Source organism: Lynx canadensis, chromosome C2, assembly GCF_007474595.2.
Source record: "Lynx canadensis isolate LIC74 chromosome C2, mLynCan4.pri.v2, whole genome shotgun sequence".
Lineage (NCBI taxonomy): Eukaryota > Metazoa > Chordata > Mammalia > Carnivora > Felidae > Lynx > Lynx canadensis.
In genome coordinates this window covers 27,533,603-27,558,889 of record NC_044311.2, presented here as the reverse complement: position 1 = coordinate 27,558,889, position 25,287 = coordinate 27,533,603, and the positions used below count along the sequence as shown (strand labels likewise).

At 37.9% G+C, this 25,287-nt stretch overlaps 1 protein-coding gene across 1 annotated transcript in view; it reads left to right on the top strand.

Annotated features, from left to right (window-relative positions):
- The window catches only part of MRPL3 (mitochondrial ribosomal protein L3), a 52,043-nt gene that overhangs the window by 5,725 nt on the left and 21,031 nt on the right, over positions 1-25,287 (top strand). Inside the window, exons 4-6 of the mRNA XM_030329696.1 lie at positions 5,351-5,449; positions 12,386-12,485; positions 14,807-14,867. Of these exons, the coding sequence (XP_030185556.1) occupies positions 5,351-5,449; positions 12,386-12,485; positions 14,807-14,867 (260 nt within the window). The remainder of the gene's footprint in view (positions 1-5,350; positions 5,450-12,385; positions 12,486-14,806; positions 14,868-25,287) is intronic.

The following is a 25,287-nucleotide window of genomic DNA, read 5'->3' as shown; positions in this document are numbered from 1 at the left end:
TTTTGTAATGTATTGTTGGATCCGCTTGGCTAATATCTTGTTGAGGATTTTTGCATCCATATGCATCAGGGAGATTGGTCTATAGTTCTCCTTTTTAGTGGGGTCTCTGTCTGGTTTTGGAATCAAGGTAATGCTGGCTTCATAGAAAGAGTTTGGAAGTTTTCCTTCCATTTCTATTTTTTGGAACAGCTTCAAGAGAATAGGTGTTAACTCTTCCTTAAATGTTTGGTAGAATTCCCCTGGAAAGCCATCTGGCCCTGGACTCTTGTTTTTTTGGCAGATTTTTGATTACTAATTTGCTTTCCTTACTGGTTATGGGTCTGTTCAAATTTTCTATTTCTTCCTGTTTCAGTTTTGGTAGTGTATATGTTTCTAGGAATTTGTCCATTTCTTCCAGATGGCCCTTTTTATTGGCATATAATTGTTCATAATATTCTCTTATTATTGTTCTTATCTCTGCTGTGTTGGTTGTGATCACTCCTCTTTCATTCTTGATTTTATTTATTTGGGTCCTTTTTCTTCATGATCAAACTGGCTAGTAGTTTATCAATTTTGTTAATTCTTTCAAAGCACCAGCTTCTTGTTTCATTGATCTGTTCTGTTTTTTTGGCTTCGATAGCATTAATTTCTGCTCTAATCTTTATTATTTCCTGCCTTCTGCTGGTTTTGGGTTTTATTTGCTATTCTTTTTCCAGCTCCTTAAGGCATAAAGTTAGGTTGTATATATGAGATCTTTCGTCCTTCTTTAGGAAGGCCTGGATTGCTATATACTTTCCTCTTATGACTGCCTTTGCTGAGTCCCAGAGGTTTTGGGTTGTGGTGTTACCATTTTCGTTGACTCCCATATACTTTTTGAATTCCTCTTTAACTTCTTGGTTAGCTCATTCATTCTTTAGTAGGATATTCTTCAGTCTCCAAGTATTTGTTACCTTTCCAAATTTGTTCTTGTGGTTGATCTTGAGTTTCATAGCATTGTGGTCTGAAAATATGCATGGTATGATCTCAACCTCTTTGTACTTACTTAGGACTGATTTGTGTCCCAGTGTATGGTCTTTTCTGGAGAACGTTCCATGTGCACTGGAGAAGAATGTATATTCTGTTGCTTTAAGATGAAATGTTCTGAATAGATCTGTTAAGTCCATCTGGACCAGTGTGTCATTCCAAGCCATTGTTTCCTTGGATTTTTGATTAGATGATCTGTCCATTGCTGTGAGTGGGGTGTTGAAGTCTCCTACTATTATGGTATTACTATCAATGAGCTTCTTTATGTTTGTGATTAATTGATTTATATATTTGGGTGCTCGCACATTTGGCACCTAAATGTTTACAATTGTTAGGTCTTCTTGGTGGATAGACCCCTTGATTATGATATAATGCCCTTCTGCATCTCTTGATACAGTCTTTATTTTAAAGTCTAGATTGTCTGATTTAAGTATGGCTACTCCAGATTTCTTTTATTGACCATTAGCATGATAGATGGTTCTCCATCCCCTTATTTTCAATCTGAAGGTGTCTTAATGTCTGAAGTGGGTCTCTTGTAAACAGCATCTAGATGGGTCTTGTTTTCTTATCCATTCTTTTACCCTATGTCCTTTGATTGGAGCATTGAGTCCATTGACATTTAGAGTGAGTACTGACAGATAGAAATTTATTGCTGTAATGATGCTTGTAGAGTTGGAGTTTCTGGTGGTGTTCTCTGGTCCTTTCTAATCTTTGTTGCATAAATTTTTTTTTTCACCTTTTCTCCCCGCAGAGAGTCCCCTCTAACCAGCAGGGCTGGTTTAGTGGTCACAAACTCCTTTAATTTTTGTTTGTCTAGGAAACTTTTAATCTCTCTTTTGAATGACAGCCTTTCTGGATAAAGAATTCTTGGCTGCATATTTTTCTGATTCAGCACACTGAATATATCCTGCCACTCCTTTCTGGTCTGCCAAGTTTTTGTGGATAGGTCTGCTGCAAACCTGATCTGTCTTGCCTTATAGGTTAGGGACTTTTTTTCCCTTGCTGCTTTCACGATTCTCTCCTTGTCCGAGTATTTTGTGAATTTGACTATGATATACCTTGTTGATGGTCAGTTTTTGTTGAATTTAATGGGGGTCCTTTGTGCATCCTGGATTTTGATGTCAATGTCTTTCCCCAGGTTAGGAAAGTTTTCCGCTATGATTTGCTCACATAACCCTTCTACCCCTATTTCTCTGTCTTTCTCTTCTGGGACCCCTATGATTCTGATGTTGTTCCTTTTTTATGATCATTGATTTCTCTAATTCTTAAATCGTGCTCTTTTGCCTTAATCTCCCTCTTTTTTTCTGCTTCATTATTCTCTATAAGTTTGTCCTCTATATCATTGATTCTCTGTTCTGCCTCGTCCATCCTTCCTGCCGCTGCATCCATCTGTGATTGCAGTTCAGTTACAACATTTTTTATTTCATTCTATTTTTTACTTCTTTTATCTCTGCAGAAAGAGATTCTAATCTGTTTTCTACTCCAGCTGGTATTCTTATTATCGTGATTCTAAATTCTGGTTCAGACATCTTGCTTATATCTGTGTTGGTTAAATCCCTCTCTGTCGTTTCTTCGTGCTCTTTCTTTTGGGGTGAATTCCTTCGTGTTGTCATTTTGAAGGGAGAAAAGGAATTAATGAGGCAGAAAAATTAAAATTATAAAAATATTAAAATTAAAATAGTAAAATTAATAAATAAACACACACACAAAATCTAATAAATGATGCTAGATCCTAGGTGTGTTTTGGTCTGGGTGTTGATAGTGGTGTGACATAGGAAAAAGCGGGGGAGGGGAGGAAATCATTTGAGAATTTGAAAAAATGAATACACTGATGTAGACTAAAATGAGATAATGGGAGTAAAATAGAATTTGAAAAAATTTACACAAAAGTAAAGAATATAGTAGGAAGAAAATTAAAGAAAAATATTTCTAATAAAAATTAAAAATGAATTTTTTCTCTTTCTATATTCAAGAGAAAGAAAAAAAAGGAAATCTTTTGAAAATTTGAAAAAGTGAATACAATGTGGTAGACTAAAATAAAGTGATGGAAGTAAAATAGAATATGAAAAGTTTACCTAAAAGCAAAAAAAATAGTAAGAAAAAATTAAAAATGTTTTTAATAGAAATTGAAAGTAAAAATGAAGTTTTTCACTGTCCGCATTCAAGAAAAAGAAATGAAAAAAGAAAACACGGAAATTGTTTGAAAATTTGAAAAGCTGAATACACTGAAGTAGACTAAAATAGAATGATGGAAGTAAGGTAGATTTTGAGAAAAATTACACAAAAGTAAAGAATATAGTAAAAAAAATTAAAGGAAAATATTTTTAATAAAAATTGAAAATAAAAATGAATTTTTTGTCTTTCTGCTGAATTCTATGGTTCAGGTTGTACAGATTGTTGTGTTAATCCTCCAGTCAGTTTTCTAGGTGTGTAGGATGGTTTAGTGTTGGTCAGGCTGTATTTCATGGACGCGAGGCTCACAAAGAACTTCGATGCTGTTCTGCCATCTTGCCTTCTCTCCATAAGAGACTTTTAAATACAGATAACAAACTGAGAGCTGTTGGAGAGATGTTGGGTTGGGGGATGGGCCAAATGGGTGATGGGCATTAAGGAAGGCATTTGTTGGGATGTGCAATGGGTGTTATATGTAAGTGATGAATCACTAAATTTGACTCCTGAAATCATTGCACTATGTGTTAACTAACTTGAATTTAAATACAAATTTTTTTTAAAAATTTGATCTCTTTGCTAACTTAGAATGTAACGCTCTTGTCTAGGGAAGCATTTTGTTCTCTGAGATGATACAAACTCTAATTGTTAAAAATGTGGGTGCTGGGACCAGAATACTTGATTTCACATCTTGATTCTTCCACTGCTTAGCTGTGTTCCTTGGAGCACTGTGCCTCCTCTGTAAAAGATAGAATTGTATTTGGTAAAGGAAATAACTATTACCTACCTCAGAAGGTTTTTGTGAGAGTTGCACAAGGTGTAAATGTCAAGCATTTAAAATAGTGTTAAATGTCCAATTTATATTGGCCACTGTTGTCTTTACAATTATTATTAGAGAAAGATCACTGATGGAGTTAGGAGACCATCATTCCCCAAATTGGGTTGGACATCTGAGTTCATCTTTGGGGCCTAATCCTAGACAGGTGATTGAACAGATGGTGGTGATTAAAATGAGTGCTCATGCACAGAAGTACGCTGAGTGCTCATAGGCCCCAGGGGGCCTTACAGGCCTTAGGACATTGTTATTGACCCTGAATGATCAAAGAGAGGATTATAGTTTCTAAAACTCTAGGGAACTTTGAGAGCTTTTAGGAATGCCTAGTTGGATTGTAAATTGGTACAACCACTTCGGAAAACAGTTTAGCATAATTATGTGGTAAAGTTGAGATTGGTGAACCTTGTAGTCTGGCCATTTCACTCCTGAGTGTTTAACAGAAAACTTGAGCAGGATACCTCTACAACAGTTATTATAGCAGTATTGCTCTTAATACTTCCCCAACTAGAAATAACCCACAAGTCTAACAGAATGGATAAATAAGTCATGATATTCACACAATGGAAAGCTGGATAGCAGTGAAAATGAACAGAAGAGAGCTACACACAACAATATGGATTAAACTTAGAAATATAAACAAGTGAAAGAAGCAAAGCATGGAAAAACACCTACAGTTTGATTCTATTTGTACAAAGTCTAAAGCAGGCAACACTAAACTACATTATTAAATACTTTCAAAGGTAGCAATTATAAAGAAAAGTAAGTAAATGATTACCGTAAGTGTCAAGAATAATAGTTATTTCTAGGGCAGTGCTTCTCAAATTTTAGTGAGCCTCAGAATCAACCTGGAAAGCTTATAAAATGAGATTCTGATTCAGTAGGTCTGGGCTGAGGCCTAAGGGTCAGCATTTTCACCAAGTTCCCAGGTGATGTCGATGCTGCTTCTTTGGAGACCACACATTGAGAACCGCTGCTTTGGGGTTAAAAAAAAAAAAAAAAAAAAAGGCAGGGAGGTTATTGGGAAGAGCCACGCAGAGGTTTTGTGGATTCTACTTCTTGACATGGGTGGTGGTTAATGCCTGTTTTCTTCACAACTACGAGTTCTGTTGTATATATTTGTTTTAGGCACTTTTCTCTATGTGTTGTCTGTATGCTCTGCCTGTACTTGACTTTTTTTTTTTTAAGGGTATTTCTATAATTTAAGATTGTGGTTGGTGTTAGAGGAATGGTGAGATAATTAACTTTAGGGAATTCCTCATTGTCCTAAGGCTTTGGTGTGGTTGGTATGATATGTTAAAATGTATCTTGGCACATAACTTAATTTTTTTATATTTGTTTTCTTAGGTACAAGACTGTCATGTTCTAAAATACACTCCAAAGGAAAACCATGATGGAAAAATGGCAGCCCTAACTGTAGGAGGAAAAACTGTGTCACGTTTCTATGTAAGGATGTATTTTCATTCTTCAGAATAGTACATTTCATTAGCTTCAGATCTGAATTCTTTAAGTTTTAAGGCTATTCCGTAGTCACAAACTTGTGTTTGTCCATGTGGTAAATTGTGAATTTGGGGTGGAGGTAGTTTGTTGAAGCCCTTGAGCCCAGGATTCTCTATTGTTCCAGTTCCTCTCTTTAGTATTTGGAACAAGTAACTTTACCCTCCATGCTGAAGTATTTACCCATCTGTACAATGGGGATAAAAATACTACCTACCTAAGAGATTTGTTACCAAGATTAATGAGATTTTTCATATGTATCTTCTACAAAGACACATGGAAGAGGGTATGTGTGCTTGGGAAGAGAGGTGTGGTGTAGGAGATCTTAGTGTGTGAGCATGGGGGAAGGTAGTTAAGGTGCAAAGGTACACCTGTCTGGGTAGAGTGCTGAAGGGTTTAGACTTCATCCTGTAGACTCCGAAGCACTTTCTAAATTCTTTAAAAAAAAAATTTTTTTTTAATGTTTATTTTTGAGACAGAGCATGAGTGAGGGAGGGGCAGAGAGACAGGGAGACACAGAATCCGAAGCAGGCTCCAGGCTCTGAACTGTCACCACAGAGCCCCATGCGGGGCTCGAACTCGTCAACTGCGAGATCATGACCTGAGCTGAAGTTGGATGCTCAACCAACTGAGCCACCCAGGCACCCCAAGAGCTTTCTGAATTCTTTAACTGTGGCAGTAATGTGGTCAAGTCGTTATCCTGGTTAACTAGACAAGAAGAATCTGGATGCAAGGAGGACATTTAGGAAGTTGTTTTAAGCTCTGGGAAGAGTGGATAAAAGGCTTTGAGCCAAGGCAGTTGCATTGGGCTTGGAGGAGACAGGGATTTAAAGAAGACTGGGTGAGTATATGGTGAGGGGACGCAGGCAGAGAGTGGTTCCTAAGCGAGCACCTGGTTCATTGCTAATGCTGTAACCTGAAATAGCAACAAGGAAAGAGGAAGTTTTGGAGGAAAGAAGTATGTGCGGCGTTTATAGAAAATTCAGGTGGGGTTGTCCCGTAAATAGTGGGATATACTGATCAGTGAATTCAGTTATATGGTTAAAACCATATAGAATCATCAGAGTCCTATAGTTTGGTAGGACTAGAGTCCATTTAGGCCTGTCTCATAAGTGTTAGAGAAGTAAGTTACTTTTGCATATTATACTAGTATAGCCTATTTATATATATTTTTAGTTCTGCTAAAAATTCTGCTATTCACTCTTGACAATTTATCGGCCAATAATTTTAGGATTTAAAATGATTTCACAGTAATGAAAAGCACAGTGAGGTATTTATGGAAACTTTTTTTAGATGTCAGAGTTTTTTCAAATGTTTGAATATTTTAAATGTATATATGCTAGTCTTCATGTGAATAATTGTTTGATACATGTTTTCTCGTTGATTTGACTTCTGTGTTTTTGTTATGTCTAGCACCATCATCTTTATTTTCATTACCAATTTTGTAAATTCATGACTTTCTTGCCTTGATACTTGTAAATCAAACATAAAATTGGGATAATCCACTCTGCTCCAACAGATCTGTGAACATTACTTCCCAGAACTGTGAGCCAGTGGAAAAACAAGTGGATGTGGGGTCAGAAGAGCTGAGTTCTAATTCTCACTTCTACCATTAGCTCCCTTCACTACTTTCTTGAACATCTGTTTTCTTATACATAAAAACAGGGAATTGGACTTGATGGCTGCTAATCCTCTTTTGGTTCTAAAAGTCTCACATTAACTCTCAAATATTCTCAAGGAAAAACAAAAGTTCCCCCCAAAAATGTATTTGGCAACTCATTTTATTCTATTTTACTTAATGAAGAAGGTGTCTTATAGATAAGATTTTATTAGCATAATACTAATAATTAAAATATTTCAGAAATGGTAGTACTACATTTTCGTACTTGAGACTGTGGTCTACACATTTTAAGCTTTATTCTCTTTCGTGAGTATACCGCACAGCAAGGTGATTTGGATGCTCTATTGTGTTGTGGAGGATTTCCACCCACTTACCTTGCACAGATTTTTTTATTTACTCTCTGGTATAGGAAGTGCTACAGAGACCTTTCATGCTCTTCAAGATATAAATTTTCTAGGTCCAGAGAACATGTATTAAATACTAAGAAAAATCTTTGTCTTTGACCTTTTTTTAGAGTGAGGTGTGAAAATGAAGTTTTAGAATTCTTTATAAGTAAAGAACTTTGGTTCAGAAAGGAAAAAGATTTTCAAACCTAAAAGTAAGCAGACTTCCTTTTGCGTATTGTATCCCTCAGAGAAACTGCAAGTACGTTGGTTATAGAAGGTTTTAAAAACAAATACACCGATGAATATAAAATCTCAACTAGTTAAGCATTCTAAAATGATTGAATCAGTTTTATTTATAATAGGGCTAGAACTGTTTTGGGTTTTTTTGGGTTTTTTTTAACTCTGTAAAGACTTTTTTAGGCCTCCCAGAAATTAGACTGTTTTGCTTTTGCTGTTTTTGTAGTTTATTGTAAATAAAAACATAGTGTTTTTGAATAAGGAAGTTAAGTGGCCTTAAAAGTTGATCGAATCAATTCGTCTTAGGAGCAGAGAAGCATTTTCATTGTGAGAGGGATAATTGCAAAGAACTTTGAAGAGGGAGACAAAAAATGCAGCTTCATAGATGGGGTTATCCGAGTGTGACATTGCTGTCAGTCTTTTAAATTGCCTTTTGAAATCATTTATTTGGAAGAAAAAAAAAAAAAAAAAAAAAAAGCCTTGTGTTACACCACTGCTGCTTTCAGCTCAACTTGGGCATTTGGTGTTTTTCACAAACAATACCTAATTAGTTTTATGATATTTTGATTTTTAAAAGAAAAAATTAAAGTATTCAATTTTACTGAAATTAAAAGATAATCAAGAAGTATGTTATGTATTATCTTTTATGTCTCAGTCTGTAGTTACTTAGGTCAAGAGGTTTATCTTTATTTTGTGTTGCTGAAAAGTAAAAGATTTTTCTTAGAAGCTCCCTCGCATACTTAGAAGCTCCCTCGCATACTTAGAAGCTATTAATAAAATGCTTTCTAAATCATCAGGTAGAATATGTGAATGTCAAATAAATTTGAAATCTATTCTAAAATTAATAAATCTAAATCTGAACATCAGTAAAATAATTGCAAGGAGCCACATTTTTATTCTTTTTTTTTTTTTAACGTTTACTTTTGAGACAGAGAGAGACAGAGCACCAACGGGGGGAGGGTCAGAGAAAGAGGGAGACACAGAATCAGAAGCAGGCTCCAGGTTCTGAGCTGTCAGCACAGAGCCCGACCCGGGGCTCGAACTCACGGACCGCGAGATCACGACCTGAGCCGAAGTCGGATGCTTAACTGACTGAGCCACCCAGGCGCCCCAAGGAGCCACATTTTTAAATGAGAACTTATGTGTTTGCTTTTGTTGCGAATGAAGTGTGTATGGTTGATGAAAAGTAGGGGACTTGATAAGTGTGTTGTTGAATATGAGTGTTGGATTTGAGCATGTGGGAGGTGAAACTATAGAGAATGACTGGGATGAACTTATGTCATCATTGTTTTGGAGGAAAGGAGGAAAGGATAGCCTCTTGAGGGAACACTGAAGTACAGAACAATCTTGTAGGCATCCAAAGCAGGGCTTCTCAGCATCTGTTGCATGGTTCCACTAGAGGGCTCCAGGGTTTGTGGGCTGACCCAAAAATTAACATTCTATTCTTATGGGCCAGTGCCACCCAATTTCATGTCTATCAAGGGCAACCTTCTCAGTGTTACAGGGTGGCCCTAACAGTCCACATTTTAAACTGAAATCAAGGAACTGCAGTTTGCTGCATATTCACGTATTCTACAATTAAGTCTGGTTGTGCAGATACTCCATTGGATTGGGTGTGCAGTGATGCTTGATTATCCATACATCATCAGCATCCTCTTGAGTTGGCTAGGGTTTTTCAGTTGCTGCTGTGCTTGCTTTTTTAATTACAAAATTACTCTTGGTTTGGTTTCATAATATAGTTTCCTGAAGATTTGCTCATCCTCAGAATAAGCTGTAATGTTTATTTTAGGCCTGCAATTTTTTAAATAACTAGACTCGAAGATAGCATTGTAAACACAGTAATATTGTGTGCCAAGAACTGATGCAGCAGCAAGTGTGGAAAGGTGGGGTGACCTGGAGAGACAAACCAGGACTTCACGTCTAGACGGATGTCTGTCCTCCATCTCTTGTGTCTTCACCATTCATTTAGCTCACTTCTGCAGTGTCTGACTTGCCACTGTGCTTAGCTCTAAAGTTACAGATACAGATGAATAAAACGGCTCGCCACCCATGTGCTCCAGCAGACAGGCAAACATTCACTGGTAAATGTAAGGTAACATGAATAATAATTGAGATGTATGCAAGGTCTAGAGATAACAGACAAGGAAGTAGTCTGCTCTGGCAAGGCGGCCCAGGCAGGAATCTAGACAGGAAATATCACTGGAGCTGGGACTAGACATATATTTAACAGATTTTTAACATGCTTTGGAGGTACAGAGGTGGAGAATTACAGGCCAAGGGACTGGCGTAAGCAGACATAGGTAAGCATACATAGAGTACTATGGCTTGTTGGGCTGCAGGTGTTTCTTTTGTGATGAGAGAGGAAGTTGAAGGGGAGAGAGCATCAGAAAGATAGATACGCCTATGTTGGTTATAGTCGCATGAAAGAGGTACTCTTCACACCAGAAAATGTAAAGTGGTACAACTCTTCTGGTAAGTCTTCCAGCAATCTATATCGAGAGTCTTAAGAATTAAAAAAAAAGACCCAGGACCTCATTTTAAGGAAATGAGGTATCCATGAAGTTTTCCATTCAAAGATATTTTTTATTCAAGGATATTTACAGTAACAGAAAAAAGGGCAAGGGTGAAGGGAAAAACAGGCAGCAGGACCTACCAGGAGCTGGGGATGTAGCAGCAACTAAAGTTTCTGTTCTCAAAGCTTACATTTTGGTGGGCTTGGGGGTGAAACAGGGAGGCTGTAGCATAGAAGGTAAACAATAAAAAATGGCTATAGAAGTGCTTCTAAGACTAATAAAGTAGGTTGAGAGGATTGTGAGTGACAAAGTGGTGCTATTTTAGACAGAATAATCAGGAAAGGTAAGTTAATATTTGGGTAGAGGCCTGAATAAATTGAGGGAGCAAGGCCTGGAAAAAATCTGGCAGGAAAGCATTTCAGGCAGGGGGGACAGTATGTGCAAAGTACCTGAGGCCATTGTTTAATGTGTTCTTGGACTGGTTAGGAGGAATGCATTGTACCTGAAGCAGGGTGGCCAGGAGGAGAGTAGTAGATGAGGACAGAATGTACAGAACCTTGTAAACCATGTTAAGGATTTAGGATTGATTCTGCATGAGATGGAAACCATTGTGGAGACATGAGTTAGCTTGAGTTTTAAAAGGGTCATGCCAGCCTGTGACTAGAGAACAGAGCGTGGAGCCAGGAGCGTGGATGTTTGGAGACTGACTAGGAGGCTATGGAAATAATCCAGGAAAAAGATGGTGGATTGGGGTGCGGGTGAGGAGTAGTTGATGTGGGCTGTATTTTTTTCTCTTTTGTTTGAGAGAGAGAGAGCGTGAGCAGGGGAGGGGCAGAGGGAGAGAGAGAGAATCCCAAGCAGTTTCCACACTGTGACGGTGAGGACACTGTCATAGGGCTTAATCCCAGGACCTGTGAGATCATGACCTGAGCTGAAGTCAGGAGTCAGACCCTTAACCGACTCAGCCACCCAGGCACACGTGGACTGTATTTTTAGAGTCTACAGGAACTGCTGATCAGTGGGGCGTGGGACGTGAGAAAGAAAAGAGTCAAAGGTAATCACAAGATTTTGGGTCCAAACAACAGAAGTATGGAGTTGCCCTTTGTTGAGATTTGGAAGATCAGAGGAAAGCAGGCTTCTGGGGGGAAGTTGAGTTCAATTTTAGACATGTCAGATTTGAGTTGCTGTATGACATCGAAGTGAGATAGTGAGTTGGCATTTGGATGAATGAATTTGCAGTTCAGAATAGAATTTGCAATTGAAGTTAGAAATGTGGGGTTTTTAGTGTGTGAAAGAACAGAGAGTGACAGCCTCAAGGAGAAAGTGGTCACCTGTGCCAAGCATTGCTGATAGAGCCAATAAGATGAGTATTGACTGGTGTGTTTGACCACATGGAGATGGTTGGTGACCTTGACAAGCGCTTTGCATTGAGTATTAGGGGCTGCAAGTATCTAATTAAAGTGGGTTTGAGAGAATGGGAAGATAGAATGTAGATTCAGCAAAAGTCTTTCAAGGAGATTGTAAGGGGGAATGGAAAGATTAGCTAAAGGAGGCTGTGTGGTCAAGAGAAAGTTTTGGGTTTTTTGTTTTTTGTGTTTTAAAGTTTGTTTTTTTTTTTTTTAATTAATTAATTCTGAGAGAGTACGCATGCACACACAAGGAGGGGCAGAGAGAGGGGGAGAGAGAGAATCCCAGGCAGGCTTCATGCTGTCAGCACAGCGCCTGACGTAGGGCTCGATCCCATGGACTGTGAGATCATGACCGGAGCCAAAATCAAGAGTCGGACGCTTAACCCACTGAGCCACCCAGGTGCCTTAGGATTAGGTTTCTTGATACTTACAGTCTCCAGTCAGAATTCACATATGATCACAACTCTTTCTTCTCCTACAGAAGAAAAGTCTTTCACCATTTAGTGTATATGAGCTCCACCATGCACATGGTGGATCCTTGGTGTAATGGATTATAGATAAAAATCCCACCTCCCCAAATAAGAGGAATGTGGTGCTCTTTGTTCATTAGGGGAACAGTGTGCTCTTAATGATTTGTTGATAACTTGGTTTAGATCTCTGTGTATTAAACTCCACCTTTAGTATTAATGAGTTACTTATGTGTACTGCTTTTCCTCTAGAAATCTCCATCTCTATTGGAATTTTACCAAGAACTTGGATTGCCGCCAAAACAGAAAGTTAAAATCTTTCGTGTAACAGATAATGCTGTGATTAAACCAGGTAATCTGAGGTTGGGGAGAGGAGGGAGGCAAAAATACCCAGATACGTGGTTTGTTTAATGTTAGCCCTTTCAGTAAAGTTGAATCCACAATACAAAGCCCCAAACATTTATTTTTAAATACAAAATGGCATCTAATTTAATCACTGGGGACAAACAAGCCATTTTCTTTTTTGACTAGAAAGAACTGTAGAGAACTCTTTGTTTTCCATTAAAGAGGGAGGAGCGCTTTTGTTTTTAACTTGTACAGAGAGTTTTACATTTGGAAGAGTCACTCCAAATAAATACACTAACTTTTATTTATTTTTATTTTTTATTTTTTTAAATACACAAACTTTTAAAATGTGAAGTTCACTCGGTGTAGGGTGGCATTTTAGTAAGTGAGGAACAGCTAGACCCCCGTTGAGATAGAAGAATTTGAGAAAATATGAAACAGTAGAGTGACTGACCATAGCACCTCGATCCTTACTTAAAAATTCCAAAATATTTTACTTTACCAAATGCCAAAAAGTACAGTTTGGCAATGTGTTTATGTCGGTTTATGTAGTTAACAACATTTTGACATCTTTGAACTTCAGAAAATCTCCCTCATGTCTTGAACTTGAGTTCTTTTTTTTTTTTTTTTTAATTTTTTTTTTTTTCAACGTTTATTTATTTTTGGGACAGAGAGAAACAGAGCATGAACAGGGGAGGGGCAGAGAGAGAGGGAGACACAGAATCGGAAACAGGCTCCGGGCTCTGAGCCATCAGCCCAGAGCCTGACGCGGGGCTCGAACTCACGGACCGCGAGATCGTGACCTGGCTGAAGTCGGACGCTTAACCGACTGCGCCACCCAGGCGCCCCTGAACTTGAGTTCTAACAATTAGACAGAGGGTGTCTTGAGATTTAATACTTTAATATCTGAACTGAATTTCATGAAGTAAAATACAGTTTCAATAGGCCTTATTAATTGGAATGACAGAGGATCAGCCTTGATATAAGCTAGAATTAAAAGTGTTTTTTGAAGTGCAAGTTTTATAGTTTAAAGCGAAAGTGAATGGAATTAAGGGAACAAATGTAAAAATTAAGTTCACATTAACTTCTGTTGTAGCTCAAACCATTTAAAATTGTTTTTGTGGTGAAAAGTGGTCATGTACCAACAGTTCAAGTCATTCAACCTCCTAGAAATTTAGTCAGTTTTAATCTCTCCTATTTTTTCTTAGTTCATGTTTTTCTCTGCCCATACAAATCTAGGTTACGTCCTTCATTAAAGGATACTACCCCTCTGAAATCCCATAGAATCTTACTCCCTGTTTTAAATGAGCCAAAAATAGCATTCAATTATATTCCCTATTACATTGATTATGGCTTTTTTTTGTTTTGCTTTTAAGAAAAATGTCTCTTATTTGATGATGTTAACGTTGATTCTTCACCTATATAATAAATTCTTGAGGTCAGGAACCATGTCTTATACTTCTGTATTTCTAACTGTACATATGGTAAATGTGCAGTATTTGCAGATTGTCAAATTAAATAGTTCTCATAGTGTTAACTTTAAATTGATGCAAACAAAATGTTGTGAAGGACTTTCACTTACAAAATTCCTTTAACACATTTTTTGGTGTATTTTAAGTAAGACTCCATTTACATACAACCAGATTTGGAAATGTTAGTATATAAAACTAGGGGTATCAATAATAGCAATTTTTCAGTATTCTAAATGATCCAGGCATGCTAGAATAACTAGATTTTATTGATACAGTGACCATTCTACCAAAAATAGATATGTATGGGCTATATATGGATATCACACATCCAGTGTACAATGAAGCTGGGTTCAAACACTTAAGTTCTACTTTCGGATAACTTATCTCAAATCTCTAAAAAAAGATTTGATCCAGCCAGAACATTTTTTTGAGTCATTCTTTTATTTTTATTTTCGTTATATGAAATAGGAAAAATATCTTAAGTCAGTATATTGTTATTTACCAAAGCAACAAAAAATCATCAAACCCATGTATTTACCAGCAAGAACACAGTGTCTGTCATGTGAATTACCCGTTTCAACCAGTACCACGTTGGCCTCTGTGAAGGCACAAGCCCATCCGCCAGCCGTGATCTGTTGGCCCGACATCCTGGGACACATTGTTCTTCAGCCCATGGACAGTCAATTAAAACATGTTTCATGAACAATTTTAATTATTGATGTTTCTAATAATTATAATTGCAGAAGAGAATCTTCTACTTTTTTGGAAACCTGATAGGCTTTCTAGGTGTAGTTTATGCTCAGTGACGTTGTTCTGGGCCGACATTTCATATATTGTTTGTTTTCTTTTCATAAAGGCACTCCTCTTTATGCTGCTCACTTTCGCCCTGGACAGTATGTGGATGTCACAGCCAAAACGTAGGTCTGCTTAATAGGTTCTTTTCCTTTTGTTCTTCTTATATTAAAAAATAACAAAGCAAGTGAAAGTATAGTCTTTCAAGTCAATGAGTAAAGATTAAGTAACCATTATTCTCATTCGTAATTCTATAGTGTTACTGATTGTACTGGATTTTAAATTGCACTGAATTAGTTGTATGTGAAGAGTTCACATCAACTTACAGGTTTTAAACTGAGAGACTGAAAGAAAGGTCACATTACTCAGGTTCTTTGTGGGTTGGGCCCGCTTCTATTTTTAAGACCAAAGGCTACCTGCTGTTTGATGGTGAAATATAAATGAACAGTGCTATGCAGTTCTTTTGAGATTGTGTCATCTAGTAATTGGTGGTTCTTTCCAACTCTAGGAGATGGTTAAATTAGAAACATTACAAACATTTTATATGGTTTGTGAAGGTTGTTTTGCTTAAGGTTCCCCTAGGGTAACTATAAAACATTTTGTTAACTGTGTTAAAATAAAAGCCTATCAAAAGCTGGAAGAAGTAGTATTACACCTTAGACCTCTAGCAGTGTGGGGTTATCTCTCAGTGCTGGACAAGTGAGACTTCTTCCATAAAAACAGAATATTTTTTTATCCTTAAACAAGGGTTTAATTTGGCAGAAATCAACACTTATTTGTCACACTAACAGAAAAATGCTGACTTTGAGTCATTTTCAGACTGGGCAATGGTATTTCTGGTACTGTAGTTTTTTCATATCTTACTGTCAGATGACATAAGTTCGGTACTGGCAGGATGATCTCCAGGAAACATTTAGCTCTTAGAGAAACAGCAGTTCAAAATTTGGTTAAGGTTACTTCACTATGGAATGAAGTGACTGATCCCCCGTCTATGTTTGTGTAGAAATTGTTCAGTATATGTTAGTAGAATCCACCTGACCTAGGCTAAACTAAACTCCAAATATCAGCTCTTGGCTCTTCTTGTTTCTTGTTCTGTCACCACAGATGATAATTTTACTTCTTTTGTGTGCCTTTTTTGTCATTTGAAAAATGGGTCTGGGAACCGTTTGAAAATTAACGGTGGTCCACAGGTGCTCTGGAACAGTCTGACAATCACAGTGACTGAGCCAAAGAGCTTTTAAGCAAGGAAACCAGATGAGTGCCAGCATCAGTTTCCTTAATGCAGTCAGATGCACTTTATTTCCACTCAGGTAAGAGCCATAGCAAACAGCTCTTACCTTTGATTAGCTATTTAGAAATGGAGTCCGGATAGATGGACAATACAGTGGGTCCTCTTTTTAGAGAGATTATGGACTTCTCCCCCTTTTTTTCCTGCATCCTGATTGTTGCAGACTCATTCCTACCTACTGAGGTCTCTAAAATTACTTGGTAACTTTCTTTGTTCTGTCTTTCCTTGTCAAGAACTCAGAATATTGGAGCTGTAAAACTTTCGTTACCTAGGGAGATGTGTGTGTCGTTAATCAGATGATTTTCCTTTTTAATTTCTGAGTTATTACATATAATAAAGTACCTCAGTAATTTTGTTAATATATACACAGCTGATAGTGCATAAATTCTGTTACCTAGTTTACCGAACATATGAGCTATTCTGAGAAGTCCTACAAAGTCAGAGGCCTTTGTTAGCAGGTGCCTTGTGCTGGGATTTGTGACTAGCTTGGACTAAAGCCAGCTTTTCAGATGGCTGTGTTCAGCAAATGCTTTCATTTCATATGCTGCTGTCAGGTTTCATTGGCTTCTTAAAAGTTAGTTTTAAAACTTCATCCTTTTTATTACGAGTATAAAATGAAAAGGAAACTGTTTTCATATCATGTGCCTAGAAAACTAAATCCTTGTGCCAGTCTCAAGACTAGATGGCTGATAAGAGCTGGGGGAACAACTAGCCCTGGGATTTAAAGTAGTTGCCGTTCAACTCTGGAGAAGGGAGGACCTTCATTTGAGAAGATCTCACTGTTGTGTGTGCTGCAGTCCAGGATTCTGTTTGACTTTTCACCAGGTAACTGGCAAGAGTTACCCCACACAAGTGTGCACTTTAGTCTCGTGGGCGTGTCTTTACGTCGTATTACTTCAGATGTGATGAAATAAGACTTTCGCTTTTTGCTGAATATTTCCAGTGACTCTTGTAGCTAGCATGTTTTTATGGCCTCAAGATGCTTCTGAGTGTTTGTAAATTAGTGGGACTCTGTCCTTCTCACGAGGAGCCGTTTTGAATTCCTTCCAGGGGCAGCATTGGATCCTCAGCTGCATGCAGTCCTGGTGGCTGCTGCCTCTCCCTTTTGCCCTTGACAGATAATGGAGGACACACACATGCATCTGCTCGCTTTTCTTTTTCCTTTTTAAATCCTGTCTCCTTTTCCTGATGCTTCTCAGTTTACGGAGTTGAAGTTCTTTACAGCCAATGAGAATGTTCTTCTCCTTGTTGACTATAAATGGAACCATCATCTTTTGGGAATAGATTACGAGTACTCTCGGTCCCTTACTATGTCTTGCTTACGGCCAGAGATTTGCTTCTTTGTCCTCCATTTCCAGCCCCTGTTTTAAATGTTTTGATATGTCTGGACCCCCTTTTCTTGATTATTAATCCTGTTAGAAAAAAATCGTACAGTGACACAGGTCACACGATGAAGGATATGGATTTACAGGCAGGGGCAGTGGTTGTCACACTTGAGTAGGTTTCAGAATCTGCAGGAGGGCTCGTTAAACACAGATTGCAGGACATCCCACCCTCCAGGCCACCCCCCCCCCCCACAGTTCTTTTTTGGTAGGTCTGGGGTAGTACCTGAGAATTTGCATTTCTAACAAGCACCTACTGAAGTAGATGCTACTAGTCCAGGGATCACACTTTAAGAAACACTGGACTATGGGGCGCCTGGGTGGCGCAGTCGGTTAAGCGTCCGACTTCAGCCAGGTCACGATCTCGCGGTCCGTGGGTTCGAGCCCCGCGTCGGGCTCTGGGCTGAGGGCTCAGAGCCTGGAGCCTGCTTCCGATTCTGTGTCTCCCTCTCTCTCTGCCCCTCCCCCGTTCATGCTCTGTCTCTCTCTGTCCCAAAAATAAATAAACGTTGAAAAAAAAAAATTAAAAAAAAAAAAAAAAAAAAAGAAACACTGGACTAGAGAACAGTCAAGGGCTCACCAGTGGAACCACATTGCCTTCCTACTCCTTCACCCAGCTTGGAATCCTAATCCTTTCCTTTTCCTAAGTCTGTATTCAAATTATAACACATAAACATCTGTTTTACAGCAAGCAAATTTAATCCATCCAGTTTTGAGTAACAGGGTCAATAAAAGTAGGCCTATTTATAACTCACATTTTAGTTAACATAAAACTGAAAATTGGTCTCTTTAGTATTTAATGGTCTTCATCATCTTCTTTCCATTAGGAAAGAAAAATCTGAAATTAATCTCATTGAAAATCTTCATTTTTCTCACATTGTAATATTTATATTTAAGTGTTAAATCTGTACTTATATTTTGAGTATTTCAATTTTTTTTACTTTATACCTTCAATTTTAATTGCTTGACTAAACACAGTTTAGGAATAACTAAGAAAATTTGGGGCGCCTAGGTGGCTTGGGCATCCAATTCTTGATATCAGCTCAGGCATTTATCTCACGGTTGTGAGTTCAGGCCCCTCATTGGGCTCCCTGCGGGGCATGAAGCCTACTTTACAAAAAAATTAAAATTAAATTAAATTTGAAAAGAGGGCTCAGTTGGTTGAGCACCTGATTTATGCTCAGGTCATGATCCCAGGGTAATGGGATTGAGCCCCACATTGGGCTCTCTGCTGAGCATGGAGTCTGCTTTAAGATTCTCTCTGTCTCTTTTCTCTCCCTTTCTCTCTCTCTCCCTCCCTCTCCCTCCACCCCCTGCTCCCTCCCACCCCTCTACCTGCTCACACTGTTGATAGATAGATAGATAGATAGATAGATAGATAAGAAAATTTAAAACAAAATACTACCTAAAATAAGAAAATACAATGTTAATAGAAACTACTTCAAGGATGAAATCGTCTGCATTTTTTTTAAGTGACCATGACCAACAGTAGTAACTTCTTCTTGAAGACTTTCTTAAATTTTTAAATGTTTCTCAGTTAATAATTGCATTGGAAAATCTGCTTGCATTGAAAGATACATTGTATTTATCTGTGCCAAATTTGGGTATGATTCTCTGTATAAATAAGTATTTACTAGCGTCACTTTGGAATATGAGGTAAATACATACTTTCCAGAGTTCATTTTAATTTTTACTTTTATACCAGAAATCATTTTTCATCCAGAGGGCTTGAGAATCTAAATTTAATTTAAATTAATAGGAAAGGTTTTTACATCTAATATATAAAACCATTCTAGCAGGGGCGCCTGGGTGGCTCAGTCAGTTAAGTGTGTGACTTTGGCTCAGATCATGATTTCACGGTTCGTGAGTTCAAGCCCAGCGTTGGGTTCTGTGCTGACTGCTCAGAGCCTGGAGCCTGCTTCAGATTCTGTGTCTCCCTCTCTCTCTGCCCCTCCCCCGCTCACACTCTGCCTGTCTGGCTGTCTCTCTTTCACAAATAGATAAACATTAAAAAAAATTTTTTTAAACCATTCTAGCAGAATAATTTTTCAGTTTCATTATCCTGTTTACAGCTATGCTGTTAAAAGCCCTGTCTTTGAAATATGACAGTTTTATGCAATTCATTCTAAGTAAAAATTTAAGACTAGCATGTACAGTGATGTGTTCCTCACGCCCTGCCCTAGCATCTTTTAAAGTTTATATCCCTGTTCTATAATGGCGATTACATTCCAGTATAACTTCTAATAGATGTTCTCCCTTTCTTTCACTCTCAGCTTTAAGAAGGAAATGGCTCTGAATAAACAGTAGGTGAGATGAGAGTGACTGTTGATTCTGTCCTCAACATAGGATGCTTAGCCCATTGTTTTCTGGTGAATCCTAATGGTGCTTGTCATATTTTATAGGGTTTTTTTTTTAAAGGAAAGAAATTAGACAAGAATGAAAGAATAAACAAAAATAAAACTGTAAAAATGCACTCTACATTGTAGGGAAAAGCGGTTAGGTCTTGTCTGAAAGGACTGGAAGGACAGTGACGGTGCTGATACCTCTATGACGTGGGCGTGGTGCCCTTTCCTGCCAAGTGTTTTATTAAGCTTTATTATTTTTAATGTTTATTTTTGAGTGAGAGAGAGTCACAGCGTGAGCAGGGGAGGGGCAGACAGAGGGGAGACACAGAATCCAAAGCAGGCTCCAGGCTCCGAGCTGTCAGCACAGAGCCCGACACGGGGCTTGAACCCACAAACCGTGAGATCATGACCTGAGCCGAAGTTGGACGCTTAACCGACTGAGCCACCCAGGCGCACCTTATTAAGCTTTAAATCGTGACAGTGACAAACCTGCGGTAAGTTTTTTTTCTGCTTGTCTGGAACTTATTTGTTCACTTATTTATTTAAATTCTGAAACCCAGAATGAAGTTAGAAAACAGTTCATTCAGCTATTTAAAAGATTTTTTTCTTTCTGTACAAAGGATAATCTAACAATCCTGTTTACAAGTCTGGGCCAATTACAATAACCCGTATATTTTCGGGCATAATCTTAATCCATTAAACTCATCACTGCTCTTTCAATTCTTACTGCCCTTTGGCCTTGAAATAGAAAAATAGGCATTTACCTTGATAATGTTATCCTTGGTATTAGAAATGAAAGGAGTGGGGGAGATTAGGTGACTGGTCCAGCACCTTTGCACATTACTGAGATTTGGTTAATTTGGGTTCTTTCATTAAAATACCACATTATATACAGAAATATGGTTGCCCTTCAAAGTCTTAAGGTGATTAAAATGCCAGGTGGATTCTTAAAAGAGCAAAGACTCTTTGGGCTCTATGCCCAGTCCTGCATACTGTCAGAAGGGTGCCTGCCTGTATCCTGGCAGAAACCTTCCCCACTAGTCCGTTATTCTTCTTTCTAGTGGATGCTTGCTCTGAACTCTAGGAGGAGAAAACAAGGCATGTGCTGCCTTCAGGATACAATTGCTGTTTAGCCCTGTACATTTTCAATTTTAATTCATTTTTAGTAAGTTACTTTACTATTATTCAAAGCAGTACATTTTTAAGCATAGTAATGAAACAGTTTCAAAATGAGTGATTAAACTATAGAAGAAAATAACCTCTATAAAAACTAATCCCTCTTAAATCGGAGTGAATGTGTGTTTCAAGATAAAGGAGAGTTTGGTGGGTAGTGTTTTGGGGTTATATTTTGTTGTTTTGTTGCTTTAAAAATTTGTATAGTAGTCATCTATTATCGCCTCACTTTTAACTATACGAAATAGCATTTTTTACTCAAAATCAGCAAAAGTAAGGCCTAATGAGAGGCAGAATAGGGAATGGCCAAAAGCACGGGCTTTGCTTCCCTTTAGCCGTGTGACCTGGGCAGCTTTCTCAACCTCTCCGTTGCCTCATCTTCAACATGAGAATAATTCTAGCACTGCCTCATAGCCGTGTTGTAAAGATTGAATGAGAATGCACAGAAAGCTATTACCTCAAGGCCTGCCACGTATTAAATGCTCAGGAGTATTGGCTGCCATCACTATTGTTGATATTACTGCTTTTTTTATTTGTCTTCAGATTTTAGGGGAAAATTTTTTTCAGTAGGAAATATCTTTTAAAATGAATAAAAAACATTGAGTCATTAGGAATTCTGGTGTGGTGGTATTTTCTGATACATCTAGTTATTGCCATCTTAAGATTGACTTGCATAGCAAAGTTGGAGCTTTACAAAGCACTCTATGTCGTTTTAAGATTACATACTACCTGCTACATCTAGAATTTACAGAGTAATGAGGATGCCTTTAAAGCTTTGTGACACTCCAGCATACCGGATGTTTTTGTGTTTTTGCTCTAATCTGGTTCCCAAGAGGCAGTATGACCTCGGTTGAAAGCATGGCCAGATGCTTCCATTTACCAGGGATTTGTCCTTGGGCAGGTGGCTTAACTTGTCTGAGTGTAGATTTCATGCTGTTTACCGTAAGGGCATGAGACTATATGGTTTGGCATAACTCTTACCTATAGTAATGAAGAGGAAGACTTAACAGTAGATTCAACAAGACAGCAATATGGTCTTCTGATCTATTGAAGAAATTGATATGGCTAAAGACCTGCAGAAAACTATTATGTCCTTTCAGGATATTATGAAATGATTCAGTTATTTGAGGGTTTTTTGTTTTTTGGGTTTTGTTGTTGTTATTGTTGTTGTCGCTGGTGTGTGTGTGTGTGTGTGTGTGTGTGTGTGTGTGTGTGTGTTTCAGAAGCACACAGTGAACTTAGGACAGCAAATATGGTTTTCTGAGTTTATTTAGGACAACCAGGAAGTGCTCCCTTTTATAAGAGGACTCAAAGGAGTCACTGCATATTTGGTTCTTTGTACTGTTGAATAAGCTGGATTTGAAGTCAGGAAACTATACGCCGTGCACTCCTAGCAGTCAGTTGTTGATAAAAATGTTCCCAGGTATTGATGGGAGGTGTATGGTTTTTAGACAGAAACAGTACATTCTACATTTCGGGTCATGCTGTCACAAACTCATCCTAGACGGTAACCGCTATACAGCTGTTCGGTGCCAGCTTTTAACTAAATGTGATAGAACATAAAGCAACTGAAAAATTCCACTGTGCCTTGTGGGCTCAGGAGCTGTATAGCACTGATTGAATAGGTTTAGACAACACTGAATCAGGTACAAATTGATTCCTAAAGTTTATGGGGGTCCTCGGAGAGATGCCTTATCCTTGGAATGTGCAGAGATGAAAGTAGCATGAGTTTGTTGAAATGAGAAGCTATAATGAAAGATTGAAACATTTGTGCCTTATTAGTTTGTCATAAATTAAAGGCTAATCCTGATAGAGATCATGAATTAGCTAATAGGGCCTTTTACGTGCATATAATTTATTTTCTTAAAAATTTTCCTTTTTTGTTTACTAGTAAAAAAAAGTTTTAATTAAAAGCTTTTGTCGGGAGGAGGGAGGGCTCCTGGGTGGCTCAATCGGTTAAGCATCCGACTCTTGATTTAGGCTCAGGTTACGATCTCCCAGTTGTGAGATGGAGCCCCGAGTCTGGTACCACACTGGGTGAAGATTCTCTATCTTTCTCTCTCCCTCTGTCCCTGTCACACAAACTCGGGCTCTCTCTTTCTCAGTCTCTTTGTCTCTCTCTCTCTCTCTCATTAAAAAAAAAGGAAAGAAAAAAGAAAAGCTTTTTGGGTGGTTTGAATCGAAAACATAGGAAAGTAATATCAAATTATATCCTACAAGAGATTCTTTTGATTGTTAATTTGGACATTATGGCTTTATATTTCACATTACTTTTTCACAAGTAAAGATACCATCTTACTCTAATCTATTCTCAGTTGCTCGATTTCATAAAGAAGCAGCCCAGTCATGATTTTGGTGAGGACCTGATGTGAGTCTCCATTTCCCTGTATTCATAGGAATGTTTAACCATAGAGAGGCTGGTTTTCAATCAGTTGATTTCTTTACTTTCCCACCCTCACCTCCATAAAAATATAGTCTGATCTTGGGGTATCTTGAGACAAGTCAAGAGTCCTCTCTTCCATTTAGTACTCAGTTATTTTTTTTCTGAGAGATTATGTACAAGTTACTTAAACTTTTTACAGCGTAAATCAGGTAAAGAGAAAAAGTAAAACTCAATTTAGAAATGGTTCTGATACAAAAACCTCTACTTACAGTATGGATTTTGATTATTTTTAATAAAAAAAAACAAGTACTTTGTAGCTGATGTAACACATGACGACGAACACTTTCAGTTCTTTTTCCTGGTAAAAGTAGAAAGACAATGCAGTGAGAAGGGTATTTGAGGCTGAGGGAGCAGAATGAGCAAAAACAGGAAAGAGAGTGGCATACTTAGGGATTCACAGAATAATCTCCTATGACTAGGATGGGCAGTGTTTGAAAGGTAGAGTGGACCTAGTTATAAAAGGTCTCGTATACCCTAAGCTAAAGAAGTTACTGACTGACAGCCACCTAAGGTTATGGTTTAGTTTGCTTGTTTTTGTTGTTGTTGCTGTTTTGCTTTTTAAAGCAGGGGAAAGCTTGTGTGAGAAGACTGTTGTCTTAGGAATGTCACTCTAGTGTCTCTATAGGAGCATAGCTTGAAGAAAGATGTTCAGTTTCTGTTTCTGAAACATTATGATTGAATGGCTGTGATACTTCCAATTAGTTATGGACAGTACATGTGTGGAATGAGATAGTAGCAGAATTCTTGCCAGAGGGTAAGGTTTGTGAAACCCTGGCTTATTAGTAATAGGTTCAAGAGTCAGCAGACTTTTTCTCAAAGGGCCAGATTTAAAATTTTTGAGGTTTACAAGCATTATGTTCTCTGTTGCAAATTATAGCTCCATAGCAGCCGTAGGCAATAAGTAAATAAATGTACATGGCTATGTTCCAGTAAAACTTTATTTACAAAAGTGGCCACTATAGGCTGTAGTTTGCCAACCCTGATTTAAACCATATTGAAATGAGGGTCAGCCGCAGGACTCTTAAGACCATCGTTTCATGTAGCAGCAAGAGGTAAGAAACTTCTCAGAGTGTTAGAGAAGCAGAAAAATAGGGAGGAAATGATGACTGAGAGTAGTGAGAGGAAGGGTGGTAAGCAGGAAGGATAGAGGACAACTCTAATTTTAAAAAGGCCATAGAAATTTGAATACTGACTAGTTATTTGATATTAAGAATCACTAATTTTTTTAGATTGTGATAATGGTATTGTGGTTTTGTTCTTGAAAAGGATCTTTAAAAGAGATCCATATTAAAATGTTTATGGATGAAATGATATGATACCTGGAATTTGTTTCAAAATAATTCATTAACAGAGGAGGGGAATAGATAAAACAGAATAAGCCTTGAGTTGGTAATATTTGGCCCTGGGTGATGGGATACATAGGTTATTCATTGTACTTGTCTCTCTGCTTTTGACTAAGTTTTGAAATTTCCATAATAAAAATTGATTTTTATAAAAGTCTTTGGATTTGGGAATGAAGGGGGAACCATTTGCTTCCCAAGGAGGAGAAAAAGCAATACCAAGGAAAGAAGGATAGACGAAGCCCATGTCGAGGGAAAAACTTGGTGATGAGAATTTGGGAGGAAGTTCTCCAAGGACTCAGAATGAATGGAGTTGAGAGCATTCCTCACCTGTGGGCATTTTGTTTTATCACCTATACAAATATATCTAGAATCATGCAGTCAACGGCAGTTTCCTGCAATGTGGGGAAATACATGATGGATTTGTAGTAAAATCTGTGTGTCTACTGATAGACATTTATGCTTTTGACATAATACACCAAGGGAATGAAATTCACATAATAGTTATCTCTAGAGATTTATAAAATGCAGTGGGGAAACATTAAATTATGCATTTTCTTCTGTGAGATACTAT